Below are 18939 nucleotides of genomic sequence, written 5' to 3'. Positions count from 1 at the left end.
GTCAAAACAGACTATTTCCAAATGGTTGTCTAAAGCTATTAACTTTTATATCCACCATGGCAAATCTATTCCAGTCAGGGTCAAGAGCCTTGGCTTTATCTATGGCTTTTTGGAGAGGTTTGGATTCTAGAAGTATTCTAGAAGCTGTTACTTGGTTTTTTGTACATACTTTTACAAAGTATGATTCCTGCTGTAAGTCAAGATCAAGCTTTGCTAGAATCATTCTCCAAGGGCTCCTGAATCCTTCTCCTTCCTCCTCCAATATAGTTAGCTATGGTAATCTACCCATATAGCTAAAGCCGCTGCAGCTGTGATCAGTATAAAGAACATAGTTCAGTTGTGTAAGTTGAACTTACCATAACAGCAGATGTTTGAATGATCACTGCTGCAGTAGCCACTCCATCCCACCACCACCCTTGTTTTTTTTTTTTTTTTTGTTTTTGTTTGTTTGTTTGTTTTTTTGTGCCAGGGTGTATACATTTATTTATTTATTTATTTTGTTATTCCTAGCACTGCACTTTCAGGGCTCAGTCTCCCTCGGTCTGCTGGCAGGAAAGCTCTGAAGGATTTCACACCCAAACTTGTCTTTCAGTAAGTTCAGCTCAGCTCAGCTCAAGAAGCTGCTTGACAGTTTGGGTGCATGGAAGGTGCAATGAAACGTGGACGCTGTCCGGCTGTGCCAGCTGTTATATCCTTGGCAGGATATAACTCATATAGCTAAGGCTACTGCAGCTGTGATCATTCAAACATCAACTGCACTTTGCACTGCTTTCTTATTTATTAAGGGATACTGCTAGGACTTTTATTTACGTATTTCAACTCCAACTGGAAATGTATTGATTTACTGATTTCATTTTCACAGTTTTCTGCTATACTGTTAACACTTTTCTTATAAATTGGTGCTGCTTTTCTTCTTATTCACAGACTTCACCATACAATGGTACAAATTTAACTCTGGTTGTTGAAAACGTAAGTAATGAATGTTCTTGTTTAACCTTCCCTGAAATATGGTATGATTAAAATTTTTATAAGTAAGGGCTGTGAAGGGGCTGCAGCCTATCTTGACATTCATTGGGAACAAGGCTCCCTATTTTAACTCCATTTCCTAACCCCCCCCTCCCAACTGCAAAATCTCTTTCCTTACTCTTAGTCTTTTGTCCATATTTAAAATGCTTAACATCTTTACCATTGGTTATCACTACTGACGGCACTTTACTAGGTGCTCAGTATCCTATGATTGTTGTTTAATATTCACTGTTTGATTTACTGATCTGACTTTATTTTTCCTGTATGTCGATTCTACTATTTGTTACCACACTTCATGTGACAATGTTACATAGTTTATTAATTGAACTATGTATGTTGGAGTTTTCTCCCCATGCCTCCACTGAAAATGGGATTCATGCTCAGTCAGACCTTCCCTGTTAACAAATGCCAAATAAATAAATAAATAATAAAGGATGTGACCTAATCCTAAATGGTGCTCCAATCCATTCCAGGACACAGATGAACATTCAAATGTGACATGTACACCTATGAACAATTTGGAGGATCTCCAGTTCTCCTATAGCAAATCTTTGTGATGTAACAGGAAACAGAAGCACCTGGAGAAATCCCACATAGACATAGGAAGGCTATTCATATTCCACAAAGGAGGATAAAGGAGTGTGAGACAGCAACATTAACTGCTCTACCATAGTAAACAAATCCCATTTAAATGATGCAAAAGTTTACAAAAACATCAGTTATTTATAATCAATAACAAATATACACAAAAACATATAACACACAAGCTAACAGTCTGAAAGCCAATTCAAATGATACACTACTGAAAATGACATTAACATATTTGTTTTTCATAGAGGGGAACCCTCTACCCATGTCCCCTTCTAAACACAACCAACTCTGAGGTCACTGCAGCTTGGATAAAGAATAGTTCACACTTGCAGCAAACTATGTTGGCTAATGTGCAAAGGCATTGATTTTCCTTTTCTCTTTTTCCAAGGAAATAGTTTGAAAATACCTAAATCCGGACTGTCTAACTATTGGAAAAACAATACATTTCATGGAATATGGCATTTTAAGCCAGAAGACTCTTTCATCATAGCTTGGATATCTACTTAAAAACGTCAGTTTGTTTTTTGTGTGTTCTTTTAATTTGCCAATATGTAGATGCTCTAAAAATAGAATCAATCCCAACCAGAAATTACACTTGGCAATTATGGGTATAATTAATAGGATTTCAGCACATGAAAATTAATTTTCATTTTATTAATAAATGTAAATCAGTGTTCCTACATAACATGTAGGCTCAACCTATTGTACATTACTGGCTGTTGCACAAGTTAAGGCACCCTAACAACACATTAATTATACAACGACCCCCCCCCCATTAATATTCCAAAACATGCACACTGATTGGTCAGCGTGCACATTATAAATCAAAGACTTATACAAATGGAAAAAGGTCCAGTCGCCTGGACATTTTCCATTAGTATAAGCCTTTTGTTGCTTTTTAGAAACTGTCTCACTATGTTAAAGGAGTTTAACATAGCGAGACAGCTTTAAAAAAAGCAATGGAGATTCTCCGTTGCTTTTTTTAAAGCTGTCTCGCTATGTTAAACTCCTTTAACATAGCAAGACACTTTGTAAAAAGCAACGGAGATCTTGCGTTCTCTGTTGCTTCCACCCACAGCTTTGATGTACTGTGTAAGCATATGCATGCGCAGTACATTAGAACTGCCGCAGAATGCCAGACAGCTGTGGAAGGGCAGCACAGAGGCATTATACAATGCCATTATTTAAGAAAAGTTAAGTATTTTTTTTCTTAAATAATGTCATTGTATAATAGCAATAACCCACTTCTGGGAGTGGGTAATGCTGGATTTACCCACAGTTGTCTTTGTTTGGCCACTCGGGCTTCGCCCTTGTGACCAAACCACACCAGCTGTGGGTAAATCCAGCATTACCCACACCCAGGCATGGGTTATTGCTTAATGATTTTACTGTTTAGTTGAACTTTAACTTTGAGCCTACAGCACAAAGTATGTTCCTTCTAAATAGTAAACCTACTGCCTTGTTTCCTATTTTATTTAGTGTTCCTATTCACTGACTTATGTATTGAATGGTGTTAACTCTTTATTCATAGTTATCACTGCAAGACAAAATTGCTTTACTTGTTAAAGACTCTTATTTTTGCTCTTTAACATTGATGGTTCTTTACTAATTTCACCACTAGAAAGCAGTATTTTTCATTTTCTTTCACTGCTTCAGGGGATTACGTTGCATTATATGCCCTTCTGTTTATTCAGTGTTACTGCAAATTTCCATGTAATAAATAAAAAGAAAAGTAAACATTAAAAACTGTAGAAATTGAAGCAGAGGTGGGTGAGAGCTTCTCAAAAGATATGTGCTTGTATATTCCAGGAATGAGCCAAGGATCAAAAACATGGCTAACGCTACACAGAGGCCTACCACTGTTCCCATCAGAGTCGAATGAGCCAGTCATTACTAGACGGTAGTGGGATGTAAGAAACACAAGAAGGCAACAAGCATCTTTCTGCAATGTAGTGCATAAACCCACCTGCAGTATGATTGTTGAGATGCATTGCACACTAAACCAGGACATCCTAATGTGTGCATACAGTGGTATTGTAAACCACATCCCCTTTTCACGAGGTAACATTAAACCAGACATGAAAATTTAGCAAGACATTTTCCCCAAGCATGCTCTGTCAACATATCACCTTCAAGAATGTGTAAAATAATCTTTCCTTTGTTGGTACATCCTAATCTCTTTCCTCTATTTTCTGATGCTCCCAACATCATAGTTCCATGTGTAAACTATATCAGTAAGGACAGAAGTGAACTGGCTACCTCAACATACCTTAGCATCACTATGTTTCTCCTAATATTGTACCAAAAATAAAATATGACAGTTCAAACAACTTCACACTGAAAGGTCAACCACAAAATGAATCAAACAGCATGTGTGTAAGAGAATTATGAACATATGGTGGATATGTAAAAAGGCATTCTTTTAAGTCATACATAGCTGTACTTGTAACATATATAACCTATAACCTAACTTCAACCATCACAACTATTCTCACCCCCAGTCTACTACTACTCTGACATCCTTTCACATCCACCTGTCTTTTTACTTACTCCTCCTCTCCATTCTATCCACTTCCCTCTTCTACTAACCCTCATTGTCCTACCATTGATCCCTCCTGTCTACTTCCTTCTCTTCCTAACCCTTATAGACCTATCACTGAACCAGGTGAGACATTCAGGTACTCTCGCAGCTTACCTTAATATCATACCACCACTATCTGTAGCAATATCCACCAACTTTGCTGATTCTTGCAACAGGACTCATATAGTCTATCACTCAGCTATTACACCTCCTAAAAGTGTGAAAAGTTTAAGCACCAAGTCACTAACCAATTCCTATATCTGCTTTGCACCCACTGCATGGTGTCCTATATATAAATTTTGCTAGCTGAAAACTACTCATATGGATTGTTGTCATGTATATAATCTGTTTGCTTGTATAATATCTTTGATTTGAGAATAATTACTTGTGTACTGTTTTTTTCACCAATTGTATAAGCTGCCAGTAATATGTACTAAATGTCTTTATCAATTTAAATTCTGTATTGTATGTGAAATGTCTTTATGTGTGGAGCTTTTCTCCCTGGGACTCCACTGAAAATGGGCACTTCTGGCCCAGCTGGACATCCTGGTAAACAAATGCAAATAAATAAACACTGTATTACTGACATTATGACCTTATCAACCAATATTAAAAATGTTGCTTTGTCAATTTTCATGAGCAACTGGTCTTTGGCAGTTAATGATGTTAGTAAACTCCAACTGTAGAAAAGCAACAGAACTAGCTACATGAGCTGCTATGGGCAGAAAGTTGCACAACAGACTGCAGACAGTAGCATTGCATAATAATTACTGAGAGAGAGAAAAGAAGAAGCTCTTCAGATATGAAAGGCAAAATTTAATAACGCTTTGATTTTAAGTGATATATTAGTTTTACACAAGCAAGCAGTGTCCTACTTTAGCAATGATTCTAAAAAAAGAAAATAATAGCAGAAGGCCAGCCATGGTACTGAACTCTGGGGTGAAATACTGGAGAAAGCTTGTTACTTTACAGAAATTATAAAATCGGTTCTGTAACCTTATTGTTTGCATATGTTTCAGGGAATTTACCGTGTTAATGGAGTGAAGACACGTGTCGAGAAACTTTGCCAGGCTTTTGAGAATGGGAAGGAGCTGGTAGAGCTGTCACAGGCCTCACCACATGATATCAGCAACGTACTCAAACTGTACCTCCGACAGGTAATAAAACTTGTAGGTACCTCAGAGCAGGTACTGTACTTTGTAGATATCTCACACAGGTAATGAAACTTGTAGGCAACTCAGGTAGGTGATGAATCTTGTAGGTATTCCAGACTACATTAGGTCATCTTTTAAAAAATCCTAAATAAATTCAGACATACTGTAAATACTAGCAGGGAAAAATAAATAAATAAATAAATAAATAAACAGTGCTCTAATTGTATTTGAGTTTGATGATATTTGGTATTGCTAGCTTTAAAGTTCTCTGTACTTCTGATTTAAAATCACAATTTAAAATGATGCCACATACAGTGTGATTATTGAATTTCAGTCTGTAGATACTGTGGTGGTGGTGGTGTTGCGGTAGCGTTGTTGCCTCACAGTAAGACGTTGTCCTGTTCGATTCTCAGCTAAAGCGTCTTCTGTGTAGAGACATGCATGAATGGGCGTACCTTCGTTGAAGGTTGTGCATCAGGGCTGGCAACTCGGTACGTAAAAATCTACTACCAATCATTAGTGGACCGGAGTTCCACTGTGGCGACCCCTAACTGGGAAAAGCCGAAAGATACAACAAGTCTAGAAAATATGACAGTCAGTCTACAACAATATTATGCAGTAGCAGTCAGTAACGATACAAGAGGGGACTCCCAGTTAGGAATGTTAACAACAGTTGGCCAGTCTTCAATGCACAATAATAATAATATCCTGCATGGGTTCAGGAACAGATGCAAATAATAAAGAACTGACTGGGACAGTAAAGGCTTCAAACATAAGGAGGGTATAACTCTCAACCAATCAGGGACAAATCAATAAATAATCAGGGACACTTTTAAAATATTAGTACTATTAACTTTAGGCATTGATAGTTAAATGGATGCAACTTAGTATATATTTCATGAAGTAAAAGAAGTCTATAACTCTAATTATTAATTGTAATTCATCACCTTTACTCCAAATGTCACAGGTTTTAAGAGGGACAGTGCTGAAATGTGAGTCAAAGTCAAGAACAGGCATTGAGCTTGGTGTGTGTGTGTGTGTGTGTGTGTGTGTGTGTGTGTGTGTGTGTGTGTGTGTGTGTGTGTGTGTGTGTGTGTGTGTGTGTGTGTGTGTGTGTGTGCGCTTGCATGAGTGTGTGTGTGTGTGTGTGTGTGTGTGTGTGTGCTTGCGTGAGTGTATGCACATACAGGGAGAGAAGCAACATCAGTACAGTTTCCTCAACCTGGCAAAGGAAATCACATGCCATACTTATGTGAGGTGCTCCTCAACAATGCTTCAATGGATTTCAACCACTTGCTCACTATTCCTTACCAAGACCTTAAATAGTACTGGTGACTGACAAAAGGTAATAATAAGCCAAGGCTAGATGTACAAAACCAGGCACTTGCCAGGTAGGGGGTGTTAATGGATGATTGTGGAGTCCACATGGTCATGGTAGGAAATTACTAGGAAACTATTATGGTGGGATGAAAAACACAAGTATGTTTAAAGAAAAGCATGACAAAAATAAATGTGCCACAAAAACTTTAAGTGTCTTAAATCACATTTAGACACAGCTTAGTTATTTATAGAGTTCTGCAAGACTGACAGCTGTTCTTGTTTACTGTTATGTATTTACTGAGATCTCCTTAGAGTCTCTGGCCACTAGTTCTTTTACTGTCTCCATATTATATGGTACCACGTAAAAGAACTCAGAAGAATGGTGGTACTCAAGAAGGTGGGTATGGCTGCTTTGATAAGTCTGTTATTTGACAAACTGCAATTTCCAGCAACTGTCATTTTAGATATTGTTCCTAGTGATACTACATTTCCATCCACATAACTGTCTCTTTTTTGTCAAAACAGTCCCACCTGCAAAGTCTATAATTATGTATTTACTTACTTACTCTGGTTCGATAATAACGTATATGGGCTGCTACAGATCCTTTTCAGCTACAACCCAGACCATGAGAGAGACAGAATGATAACCACAACTGAGAAAAGGCAAATAATGACATAATACATATCTAGTGTGATGAACACAATATAATACATGGAGAAATAAACAAGTGTAGTGAATTGAAATAAAGTATTTACAAATCTGCATACTGAAGAATACGCTTCTATAAAGGCCAGTAGCATTTTATAGAACCATAAGACATCAAAAAAGAGGAACAATCTTATTGTTAATAGTTTGACACAAAAATGGAACTTTACTAACTGGCATAACTGAAACAGGCTCATCTGTATTCTAGAAACGTGTGAATTCATTTTTTTTTAGAATTCTGAGAGATTGTCCAATCCAGTAATTTCCTTAGGCAGACTGTTCTATGAAGCAGAAACCTTACAGAAATATTTCTTAAGCATATCTAGTGAGAAAGGGAGTCTGTTTAATTTGATGTCTCCCACCTAAAAGTATATGATGACTGACATGCTTGTAATTTATTTGTAAGTAGAGGGTAGAATCTAGTCTTAAACTGCTTAAAGGTAAACATATTTAAATGAAGCTAGATCTAGCAGTGATAGGTAACCATTTAACCCTGTAAACAGAAATGCTGCGATTCTCAGTAGCTGAAGCAATGATGATAAATTATTGAATCTTGTTTCTGTTATGTGTAGAACTGCCACATTTTAATCAGATAAATGGGCAATACTTATTCCAGTCTTGAGATCAGAAAATTGATAAATAGGGCAGATTTGAGACACTGCAGGCAGCCTTTATGTTGTTGCAGTACCTTAGTAGTACTAAGGTCAATGGGTCAATGTGATTAGGAAAGAACAGACTATCATCTAATAGGATATCAAGGCATTACTAGCCTCAGTAAGAAGCTGAGATCCCTCATAAAATCCTCAAAAGCTAGTTACGAAAATAAAATTGCCAAAGATTCCAAAGACAACCACAAGGCATTCTATAGTTATGTCAATAATCTAAATGGCAATGCTCAGATCTGCTCTGAGCTACAACAGAATGGCATTAAATATACTGATCCAAAGGATATTGCCAATATCCTGGCAGATCGATTTAGTGCCAACTTCAGGGCCCATCTCAATACCAAAAGATTGCCAAATTCCGATAATCACAGCCACACAGGTAGAAACAGCACTCTCCAAAGCTAAGAATACAGCATCCACTGGGACCACATGACATCCCAGGCTGTGTACTACATGAACTACAAAATGAACTGGCACCCCACCTAAGTGTCATGTTTAATCATAGCCTCACCTCAGGATTCGTGCCCACTGAGTGGCGCACAGCTACAGTTATCTGGCTCCACAAGGGCCCATCAGTCTGACAAGCTTGATCTGCAAGGGCATGGAACGCATTATCATGGAACTTATAAACAAAGACATTGGCAACCTTCAAACACTGGACCCCACCCAGTTTGGGTTTGTGAAGGGCCGCTCTTGTCTCCTGAATCTGATTGACTTCTTCGAATCGGTCTCTAGAGCTCCGGACGAGGGTAAGGCGGTCCACACAGCCTATCTGGACCTCGCCAAGGCCTTCAACACCATCCTCCACTCTGGAATCATAGATAAACTTACTAAGCTGGGCATAAATCCCTACGTCACTCGATGGGTTGCCAACTGGCTTACTGACAGAACCCAGACTGTAAAAGTAGCCGACTCCAGATCCAGCTCCAGACAAGTGACAAGTGGAGTACCTCAGGGTTCAGTCCTGGGACCACTCTTGTTTGGCATCTACTTCTCTGAAGTACAGGCCAACACTAAGGGACTCTGGCTAACAAAGTTTGCAGATGATTGCAAACTGGGAGCCATTATTGAATCCTCAAATGATGTGGATATTCTACAAAAGGGCCTTACAGAAACAGATGCCTGGTGCCAGAGCCATGGGCTCAAGCTTAATGCCAAGAAATGTATAGTTATCCCCTTTAGAAAAAAACATGTACCCATGAACTACCACATAGGTGGCAGGACACTAAACATCGAAAGTGTGATGAGAGACTTAGGGACACAAGTGGACAGTGGTCTCACTTTCGATAACCACATCACCACAACAGTCAGGAAATCCTTCTATGTGGCACACCTCATCACTAAGGGCTTTTCATCCAGAAAAAAAGAGGTCATTGTCCCACTGTACTCATCCCTCATTAGACCCATTATAGAGTATAATGCCCCATTTGGTATGTGCCTCACAAGACATCTGCAACAGCTGGAAAGGCCACAGAAATACCTCACTAAAAGAATCACAGGCCTAAAGCAGATGCCATATGCTGACCATCTCCAGCTATACTCTGTGGCATATCGTCTACTCAGAGGCGATCTTTGCTTAACATACAAGGCCATGTAAAACCCTGAGCTGTTGGACATGCTCCACTTAAAGAAATCCCAATTCCTCAGAGCCACATGCTCCAGGGATCTAAACCTTATCATCACAATGAACAAAACATGCTGAAGGGATAGGTTCCTGACCCAGAGACTCCCCATACTCTGGAATAGACTGCCCATATATGTCAAGCAGAGCGCCTCATTGGCCCTCTTCAAAAGGATCCTTGATGATTGGATGGGAGATAGGAAATTCACCCCGGGGATCATGTCAATCGCCCTGCTAGACAGGGGCCCAGAGAAGTAAATATTGTGGGAAGAAATTTCCAGGGAATTGTTATGGCTAGGCTTGCATAGGCCTTAGGGCCGATAGCCTAGTACCAACCTATGAACCTTTGAACCTATGAACAGAATAAGTGCTTTTGCAAGTGTCTTCCTCAGATGCTATTGAGTCACTGAGATTTCCTTGTATTTAAATAAAGAAAAAACAATCCAGTTCAAATTCATCTCTGAAGCTTCCGCCCTTTTAACAAAGCCTTTAAAGGAACCATCCCATTTAATCCAGACAACTTGTCTGCCTGCAAGTCAGTGATCCACCCAATCACAATCAATTCAGCCCTGTTACAAAGGTCTCCTCCTCTTAGACTGTCAGCTACAACTTCCAACACCATTAAATGAAATTTATAGTTAGGATGTTTAGAAATGTGTTGAGACAGAGAACTGGTCTTATTGCATAATTTAATGTCACTCAAATGATGCAGGATTTTGTCCTTAATGGATCTATTAGTCTTTCCAACATAAAAAAAAAAAACAGTACATTTCTTGCAGTTAGCAATATGTACAAAATGTTTGGTATTGCAGTCTACATAGGTTCTAAGTCTATATTTTTTCAAAGTAATTGGATGTTCAGCGCAATTACTAGAATTCATGGATGCACGGACTTTACATTTCCTACAGGAAATGTGCCTGTCCGCATAGTGATTGATTTAGCCTTGCTTCTATATGCATCGACAACAACATTTTTTGATTTGTAAAACAAAGTTAGACATCTCACCAACCATGAGTCTAATGTTGTCATCAGCTATCAGTATCTTCTAATTTGACCATTATAACTTCACATACCTGTTTGACACCATTACTAAAGGTAAACAAACATGTCAGTCCCTAGTTTGGTTTTTGCAAAAGGAGAGTGAAATGACATCAAGATGCATACAGAAGCAAGGCTAAATCAATCACTTGGCAGATAGGCACATTTCCTTGTAGGAAATGTAAAGCCTGTACATCCATAAATTCCAGTAATTGTGCTGAACATCAAATTACTTTGAAAAAATATAGACTTAGAACCTATGTAGACTGCAATACCAAAAATGTATATATATTGCCAACTGCAACAAAAGGTGCATTTTGTTTTGTGTTGATAATTTATTATTGGTAATTCCCATGTAACAGTTTTTGTTTTAGTCTTAAAGCTAACTAAAGTGAGGAGGACTTGAGAGTGGAGGTAAACTTAAATAAAAATATAACTAAAATAAAATAAATAAAAAACTAAAATAAAATAAAAATATTGTCATAAGCATAAAATAAATATTTTGTATTATTTAAGTGTGGCAAGTGAGAAAAGTAATGGCTAGCACTGAGCCTTGAGGAGCAACAGTTGTAAATGTCCATTTCTGACAAGTAACAGTGACAGATCTGTTGGATAAATAACTTGTAAACTATGCTGTGACAACATAACAGAATCCACAAGAGATTAGTTTGTTTAGTAGAATATTGCAATTGTTTCAAAAGCCCTTTTTAAAATCAAGAAAAGTAATTCATTTTAAAAGACCATTCTTCATACGAGATATATTTTTGAGGTTAACGTGAAAATTGTTATCTTGTTAATTTATTTTGGTAAAAAAAAAAAAACATACTGTTCATCAGATAAAAGGTCATGTTGTTGTATGTACTTGAATAACTGGATGTAAAAGAAATTTGCAAAGCTTTTGCTGTTAGAAAGAGATTTCCAAATTGTCCATGGTCAGAGGCAGACTTTGGAGTGAGGGACCTTGGGTAGAGGTGTGAGTAAGGAATGCTTAAAGCTAAGTGTTGCTTACAACCAAGCCAGCTTAAAAACTGCACTTGTTTGGTGTGCATTCAAGATTCAGATTCTTTCCCAGCCTTTCAAGAAGAGAGGAAGAAACAAAGTCAGAGATGAGAAGAGGCCAGCAAATAGGGGTCAACATAAGAAAGATGCACTGGTAAGAGGAGAAGAGCAGGAATAAGACATGTACTGCTTAACAGAAATAAACATAACCAAATGTAAAAATGCAGGGAACCAAATGAAAGCACTTCATTAACACTTTTTATCACTTTTTACAAGAGGTCAGTTTGGGAGGTACTTGGCTGTGTAAGTAGTTAAAGGTAGGAGGACAGGAATGAACTAATGGGGGTCTCTTTTAGAGAAAGAATATAAAGGAAATTGAGTAGTACTGTGGAACAAAGTGCAGAGGCTAGATGGCTTCCAGCCCCAAACCCTTCTCCCACTACTAACAGAGCTGTAAGAATGGTGGGATGGAGTTAGCAGTCAGAATGATGCCATATGTTGTGGCAATGGAAGTATCCAGACATAAGCTGGTCAGCTGCGCACCAAGTCTTACATATGCAGTCAATAAAGTGAGGGAGATCCTACTCAAGAGGTGGGCAGTCAACGTCGTTAAGAGTAAGAATCTGAGGGTAAACGTGGCTTCACAGAGGAGAGAGATGCTCCCAAACCAACCTGATCTAGCTTGTGAGTCAACCTGGTGGATGTGGCTGCCTTGACTTCAGCAACAAAGTCAGCACCATATGTTAATGGGAAACCTGAAAAGGTTGGAAAGTAAACAAGTAAGAAGGGTCAAACCTATTACTGCGGTAGGGTCCATCAGGCCATTGTGAGGGGAATTATGAAAACAAGGAAGGTGTTGATCACTACAATACTATAGAGATTGGATAGACAAAACTTCAAGAAGAAGTAGGAAAAACTTGGCAAATCAGCAGGTGTGAGGGGAAACATTCTAACAGTCAAAAGTATGCAGCCTGTGGGTCCCGGGGTGTTAGCTCCAGAGCCTGAAGGGGTGTCCCTTGCAAGGGAAGTCCTTTAGAGAAGAGACCTTTTGATAATTGTCCTTTTGTAAGATGCCCTTTTGTATATGGGTGGTCCCCCTAAGGTGACCAACAGATGCCAGTCCTTGGTAAAGTACCAGTTAGGGTATCTGGTACAGAAATAATCTCAGACACAATCCAGCCTAAACAGGCCTGGGCTCTCTGGGGTGGGAAACTGGTTTTCTGGATGGCAAGTGTGGCTAGAGACCCTGGATATTGTCTAGCTAAATCTCAGTAGCAAACACACTAAAATCTCAGAACTTATCCAATGAGGTCAGGCCTAAGCCCTAATGGGTGGGCGCCTGCCTTGCTGGATAAGAGCTATGAAACAAGCAGCAACAAAGACAAAACAATGAAGACAAAGTAGATAAAGGCTTTCTTCAATGTATTCGAAGTTTATTCCAACCACCAAAGCGTAGTTCCAAAGTATGAGACAGATAGCTAAACATCTCTCTGATTTATACTGTAAAATGGGGGCATGTCAGTAGGTCCAACCCTAAGTCGGTGTGTCCTTTAATGGGGTTGGCTGGTTCCTACTGACATCACCTCCTTACATTGCCTTAGGGATTAACATTGAAATTTCTTTCTTCTTTATTTTTTAAAAAAAATGCTTTCTTTTTTATTTTTAATTTTAAAAAAACATGCAAAAATGTTCATTGTGATGATATATGCTTTCTCTGTACCCTTGGTAAGACTAACCTGGCATTTTTAGGTCCAAATATGCTAGCAAAAACTGTCTAAAACATATTTTGTGCAAAATATCTCATGCAGAACATGTTGGTTGTTGTCCGTTCCATGGGGGTTGGTGAAGGTTAGGCTACGCTTTTTGTTAGAATCTTCATCAGGGTGGAAATGGAATCAAACTGGCCTAAAATAAACCTAAAAACACTCGTACAGTGAAACTCAAAAAAACCTACAAATATTTGTACTCCACATTAAAATGCACTCACAACAAAAAAACAACAATCAAAAATACAAATAAATGTAAGCCTAGAATCGGGTAAAGCAGAGTGTAAATATTATTGTGTGATTCATGCAATAAACAGGATGCAGGGGGAGAAGGAGGACATAAGAAATCATCCAAGGGAAAAAGCCGTGGGAGGACCCGGGCTGTGCATATGGTGAATATTCTGGCATCATCTTTAAGAACAGATAAGGTCCATCTGCACGCCTGGTAGGCAATGCCCACAAGCAAGCTTGTTGTTGCGGTGCCACTTAGCTATATAAGTCCTTCTTTTTTGCCCCATTGTTATTGATTCATTGAAGGCATGGAGGCATACCCTGTCCACTCGTTGAGCCCTTGGCTTACTCCTTTACAAACAGAATATTCGCCATATGCACAGCCTGGGTCCTCCCGCGGCTTTTTCCCTCAGACGATTTCTTATGTCCTCCTGCTCCCCATGCATCCTGTTTACAGCATGGATCACACAATAATATTTACATTCTGCTTTACTCAATTCTAGGCTTACATGTATTTTCATTTTTGATTGTTGTTTTTTTTGTGAGTATATTTTAATGTGAAGTACAAATGTTTGTAGGTTTTTTGAGTTTCGTTGTACAAGTGTTTTTTTAGGTTTATTTTAGGCCATTTTGATCCATTTACATCCTGACAAAAATTCTAATGAAAAGCATAGCCTAACCTTCACCCCCCATGGAAAGGACAACAACCAACATGTTCTGCCAGGTCAGTCTTACCAAGGGGTACAGAGAAAGCATATCATCACAATGAACATGTTTTGCATGTTTTTTTCAAATTAAAAATAAAAAAGAAAGCATTTTTTAAAAAATAAAAAAGAAAGAAGTTTCAATGTTAATCCCTAAGGCAATGTAAGGAGGTGATGTCAGTAGGAACCAGCCAACCCCATTAAAGGACACACCCACTTAGGGTTGGACCTACTGACAAGCCCCCATTTTACAGTATAAATCAGAGAGATGTTTAGCTATCTGTCTCATACTTTGGAACTATACTTTGGTGGTTGGAATAAACTTTGAATAACTGGAAGAAAGCCTTTTTCTACTTTGTCTTCATCATTTAGTCTCTGTTGCTGCTTGTTTCATAGCTCTTATCCAGCAAGGCAGGCGCCCACCCAGTAGGGCTTAGGCCTGACCTCACTGGATACGTTCTGAGATTTTAGTGTGTTTGCTACTGAGATTTAGCTAGATAACATCCAGGGTCTCTAGCCACACTTGCCATCCAGCAAACCAGGTTCCCACCCCAGAAAGCTTAGGTCTGTTTAGGCTGGATTGTGTCTGAGATTATTTCTGTAACAGATACCCTTACTGGTATCTTACCAAGGACTGGCATCTGTTGGTCACCTTAGGGGGAGCACTCATATATAAAAGGGCATCTTACAAAAGGACTTCCCTCACAAGGGACACCCCTTCAGGCTCTGGAGCTAACACCCCGGGATCCACAGGCTGCAACTTTGGAGTATAAACCATTAGCATTTCTTCCCTCCGTTTCTCTGGGGGCTATGCTCCACCTCGGACAGGCTACCTCACCCCGGTTAAAGTATGAGAAACATGGGATTCAATATGATCTATGCCTTCTGTAGCAAAAATAGGCAAAATAGATGTGAATACTGGAATAAAGCTACTGTTAAAAAACCTATATGTTTAGATGCTGTGTTATAAACAGAGGGGTCACTAATTGCAAGATGCATGCTAAAGATAAGTACCTCTGGCAGAATACAGGAATTCTGATCTACAGGCAAAAAGCTAACACATACTTTTTGTTTCTTACTGTTTAGCTCCCAGAACCCATCATGCCCTTCCGCCTCTACAATGAGCTAATGGGTCTGGCAAAGGAGAGCCTGCACGGTAGTGCAGAAGGTGTGGCTGGAAAGGGACCTGAACTGGTGGACAAGGGACCGGACACAAACAAGGAAGTCATTGCTACAGTACAGAAACTGATAGACCTACTAAAGGAACTGCCTCCATCAAACATGGCAACGTTACAGTACCTGATTCGACACCTGTGCAGGTAAGAGAGTGACACAGGTAGTCCTTTTGTTGTTAGTATATGGTTTGCTGTTTATAATCCACTGTGACTTGGCATGCTTACCTCAGAATAGGCATGGTCCATTCAGTGACTTGTACATACCCATTGTTCATTTTATAAATCCGTGAGTTAACCAGCTTCACTCTCATCATGGATCATGGAATATCCAAACCAATGCCACCTAAGTCATTCAACAAGAAGCCCTAACTTTGATTGTGCATACAACAGTCAAGTTATAATGTGATAGTGACTAATATAAGGGTATAAAAATCCAGCTTTTTTCCTGCTGTGGTACTTCACCCTACCCACCTCCCAGAAATGGCAATATTGGGTGCTGCGCTATGTCTGAGCAAGCAGTGCATTCCTCAGCAAACAATCACTGGAAGGTCCAAACGCACTGTAGTAAAACCACAGAAAGAAGACACAGTCTTCAAATAAGAAAGTTTATTCACTTCTTACTCTAGCACCTCGGCTGACAAGCCTTCAAGGAGTACAAATACAATACAACGTCCCTTACCCCATATATACTCAATCAATCAATTAAACTATTAATGAAATCAAGTACTTCCAGTTGAACTCTGTATTAAGGTCCTTGGGAATCAGAGTATCAAATTTCGGAATAAAACGTGCTTCTTTGTATAACAATTTTTTTTTTACTGCTGCAGAGTCTAAAAAAACGAGACCCCACCTGTTCTAAAACACAACCTTGCAACAATTTAAAATTACCTGAATGAAATTCTTTGAAATGCACAGCTAAAGGGTTGTCACAGTTAGCCTTGTTAATGTCCCTCATGTGTTCCTGAAAATGGACTTTAAATTTACATTTACTTTCACCTACATAAAACCAGTTACATGGACATTTCAAAATATACACAACTCCTTCTGTATTACAAGTGTAGTACCCAATCGGAAAAAAATGTACAGAATTAATAATAGGAAAATTTCTTACAACATGAGAACACTTCCCAGAACTAAAGGTGCCATTTCCTGGAGAAATCTTACTGCATATTTGTACTTCAGGCATTTGCAATGTACTGTGAACTATTATATCAGAAATACTGCGACCCTTTTTATAAGAAATTTAGCATTTGTTTAATAAGCATTGTTCCAAAATAGCATCTTTAAACAACATAGGCCAATACTAATGTAACATTTGCACAATCTGTTGACTTAATACATTAAAAATAGTCACAAAATAGATTGTCTTGATGTTATTATTAATACTGTTATTTTTTTACATCTTCCCTGACTATTCTTTTATCAGAATTTACCAACTCAGTAAATAAAAATCCATCATTATATACATTTACTGAGTTTCATCTTGTATTTAAATCTTTGCCTTTATAACGCTTTGTTCTAACCCTATTTAAAGCTTCTATCACTTCTGTATTGTCATATCCCCTATGTACAAACATTCCGAGTCCTGAATTTCCTCCTCAAAGTCTTTACATTACACAGCTTACTTATTCTCAAAACCTCAGTATATGGTAATGATGAAATCAGATGGGGGGATGGCAACTCAAACCATGTTGAAAATGTGAACCCCCCCCTTTGAACTTTCTATGAACCTTTCTACCAATAAACCCTGTTTGCTCACCCCGCAATTCCAAATCTAAAAAAATAACTCTCTCACTTAACTGTACACCGCTAAACTTAAAACCAAACTGGTTATTATGTAACCGCGCAATGAAAATTTTTACCTGCTCAAAACCTCCTCTACAAACAAAAATCAAATAATTTATGTATCTAATATATCTAATAACACGATTTTCAAAGAAAGAAAGACCAAATATTCTCTTAATTTCAAAACAAGCCATCATTAAATTGGCATATATGAAGGCAAAAGATGCCCCCATGGCCGCACCTCGTTTCTGATGAAAAATTTCATTGTTAAAAAACAAAATAATTATTTTTTAAACAAAACTTAACAAGCTCCAATACATAGCCAGATAGTGGGGTGTCCCCTAAAAATATTTCAGGGCCTGCATACCATGAAAATGTAAAATATTCATGTATAGACTTTGCACATCCATTACTATCCAATACATTCCTTGTTCCCAACTCAAATCTACAATTTTTTCAATAAAATCTTGTGCATCTCTAATGTACGATACGTTTTTTTAAATAACTTAACCCTACATGTATTAGTTATGAAATGTATGGAATAATTGTAGTTATATGGTTGTGTAGCTTATTTAATTATTTAATTATGTAATTATTTATTTAATTATTTATTTATTTGAATACTCAATTATTTAATTAAATGAGTTAATTGGGAGTGGGTGGGTATATAAGGGAGTGTGATACATGAAAGTATTTGTTCTGAAGAAGTCTGTAATATAGAGACGAAACCTAGGTCAACATTGTTGTTCAATAAAGTGGTTATTCAGTGCTTGTTGTGGTTCCTGTTGTTGGAGGTGGTTCATTCTCCCTGTCTGTGGTGGCTGTTTGAGAAATTTGTGATTTGGAGTTTGTACGTTTTTTTTCTATGTAGGGAAGTAAGTACTCATGTAAAAAGATGCCTATATTATGTAAAAAATACTTTCTAGCTGAAACAATCGGCCTGCCTTGCAAATTCTCCAGGCCCTTATGTATTTTGGGTAAGCAATAAATCACTACTACTTCACAACCTGGAGAAGAAAATTTCCTTAAAATATCATTTTGGGAAAAGTAACCTAATCTATAACTTTTATAAAGCAAGGCATCATATTCAGAAATAGCTTGCTTGTACATCCTGATGTCAACTCTGTCATAAACTCTTGTATCATTCAAAAGATCATAACACATTTTAACATACTGTTTAAAATTCATAATAACCACTTTATTACCTTTATCTGCAGCTTTACTACTGGTTGAGCATTACTACCTAAACGTGCCATTGTTCTACAGACAAATTAAAATCGAAATCCACATTGCCTTTCCAATAGTTATAAAAACATTCAATGGAAAAATTACATACTGCAGAAAATCGCTGAATGACTTGATTTTGAAAAGGGAGTATAAATAGGCTTTTACATGTAATACTGGAAGTATTCAATAAACAAGAAGAGTTCATTAAAACCTCCCAAACCCCAAGCATGTCAGAATTTCAAGAATAAAAATTGTCATCAGAACTTTCATTACAAATGTCCTCTACCAACTCATTATTATCAAAAAAACATATTAAAAGCAGTTTTCTGATCAACCGGAACAATTCGCTT

The 18939-nt window shown here is 38.0% G+C and overlaps 1 protein-coding gene across 3 annotated transcripts in view; it reads left to right on the top strand.

Annotated features, from left to right (window-relative positions):
• ARHGAP45 (Rho GTPase activating protein 45) overlaps positions 1 to 18939 on the top strand; it is a 786168-nt gene that overhangs the window by 625044 nt on the left and 142185 nt on the right. For all 3 annotated transcript variants that reach the window (XM_044053816.1, XM_044053817.1, XM_044053815.1), the window contains 2 exons: positions 5218 to 5355; positions 15489 to 15721. In XM_044053816.1, coding sequence (XP_043909751.1) covers positions 5218 to 5355; positions 15489 to 15721 — 371 coding nt within the window. The remainder of the gene's footprint in view (positions 1 to 5217; positions 5356 to 15488; positions 15722 to 18939) is intronic.

Source organism: Protopterus annectens, chromosome 13.part0 (genome assembly GCF_019279795.1).
Source record: "Protopterus annectens isolate FY-2018-M chromosome 13.part0, PAN1.0, whole genome shotgun sequence".
NCBI classification, from domain to species: Eukaryota; Metazoa; Chordata; order Ceratodontiformes; family Protopteridae; genus Protopterus; species Protopterus annectens.
This window is presented reverse-complemented; position numbering and strand designations above follow the sequence as displayed.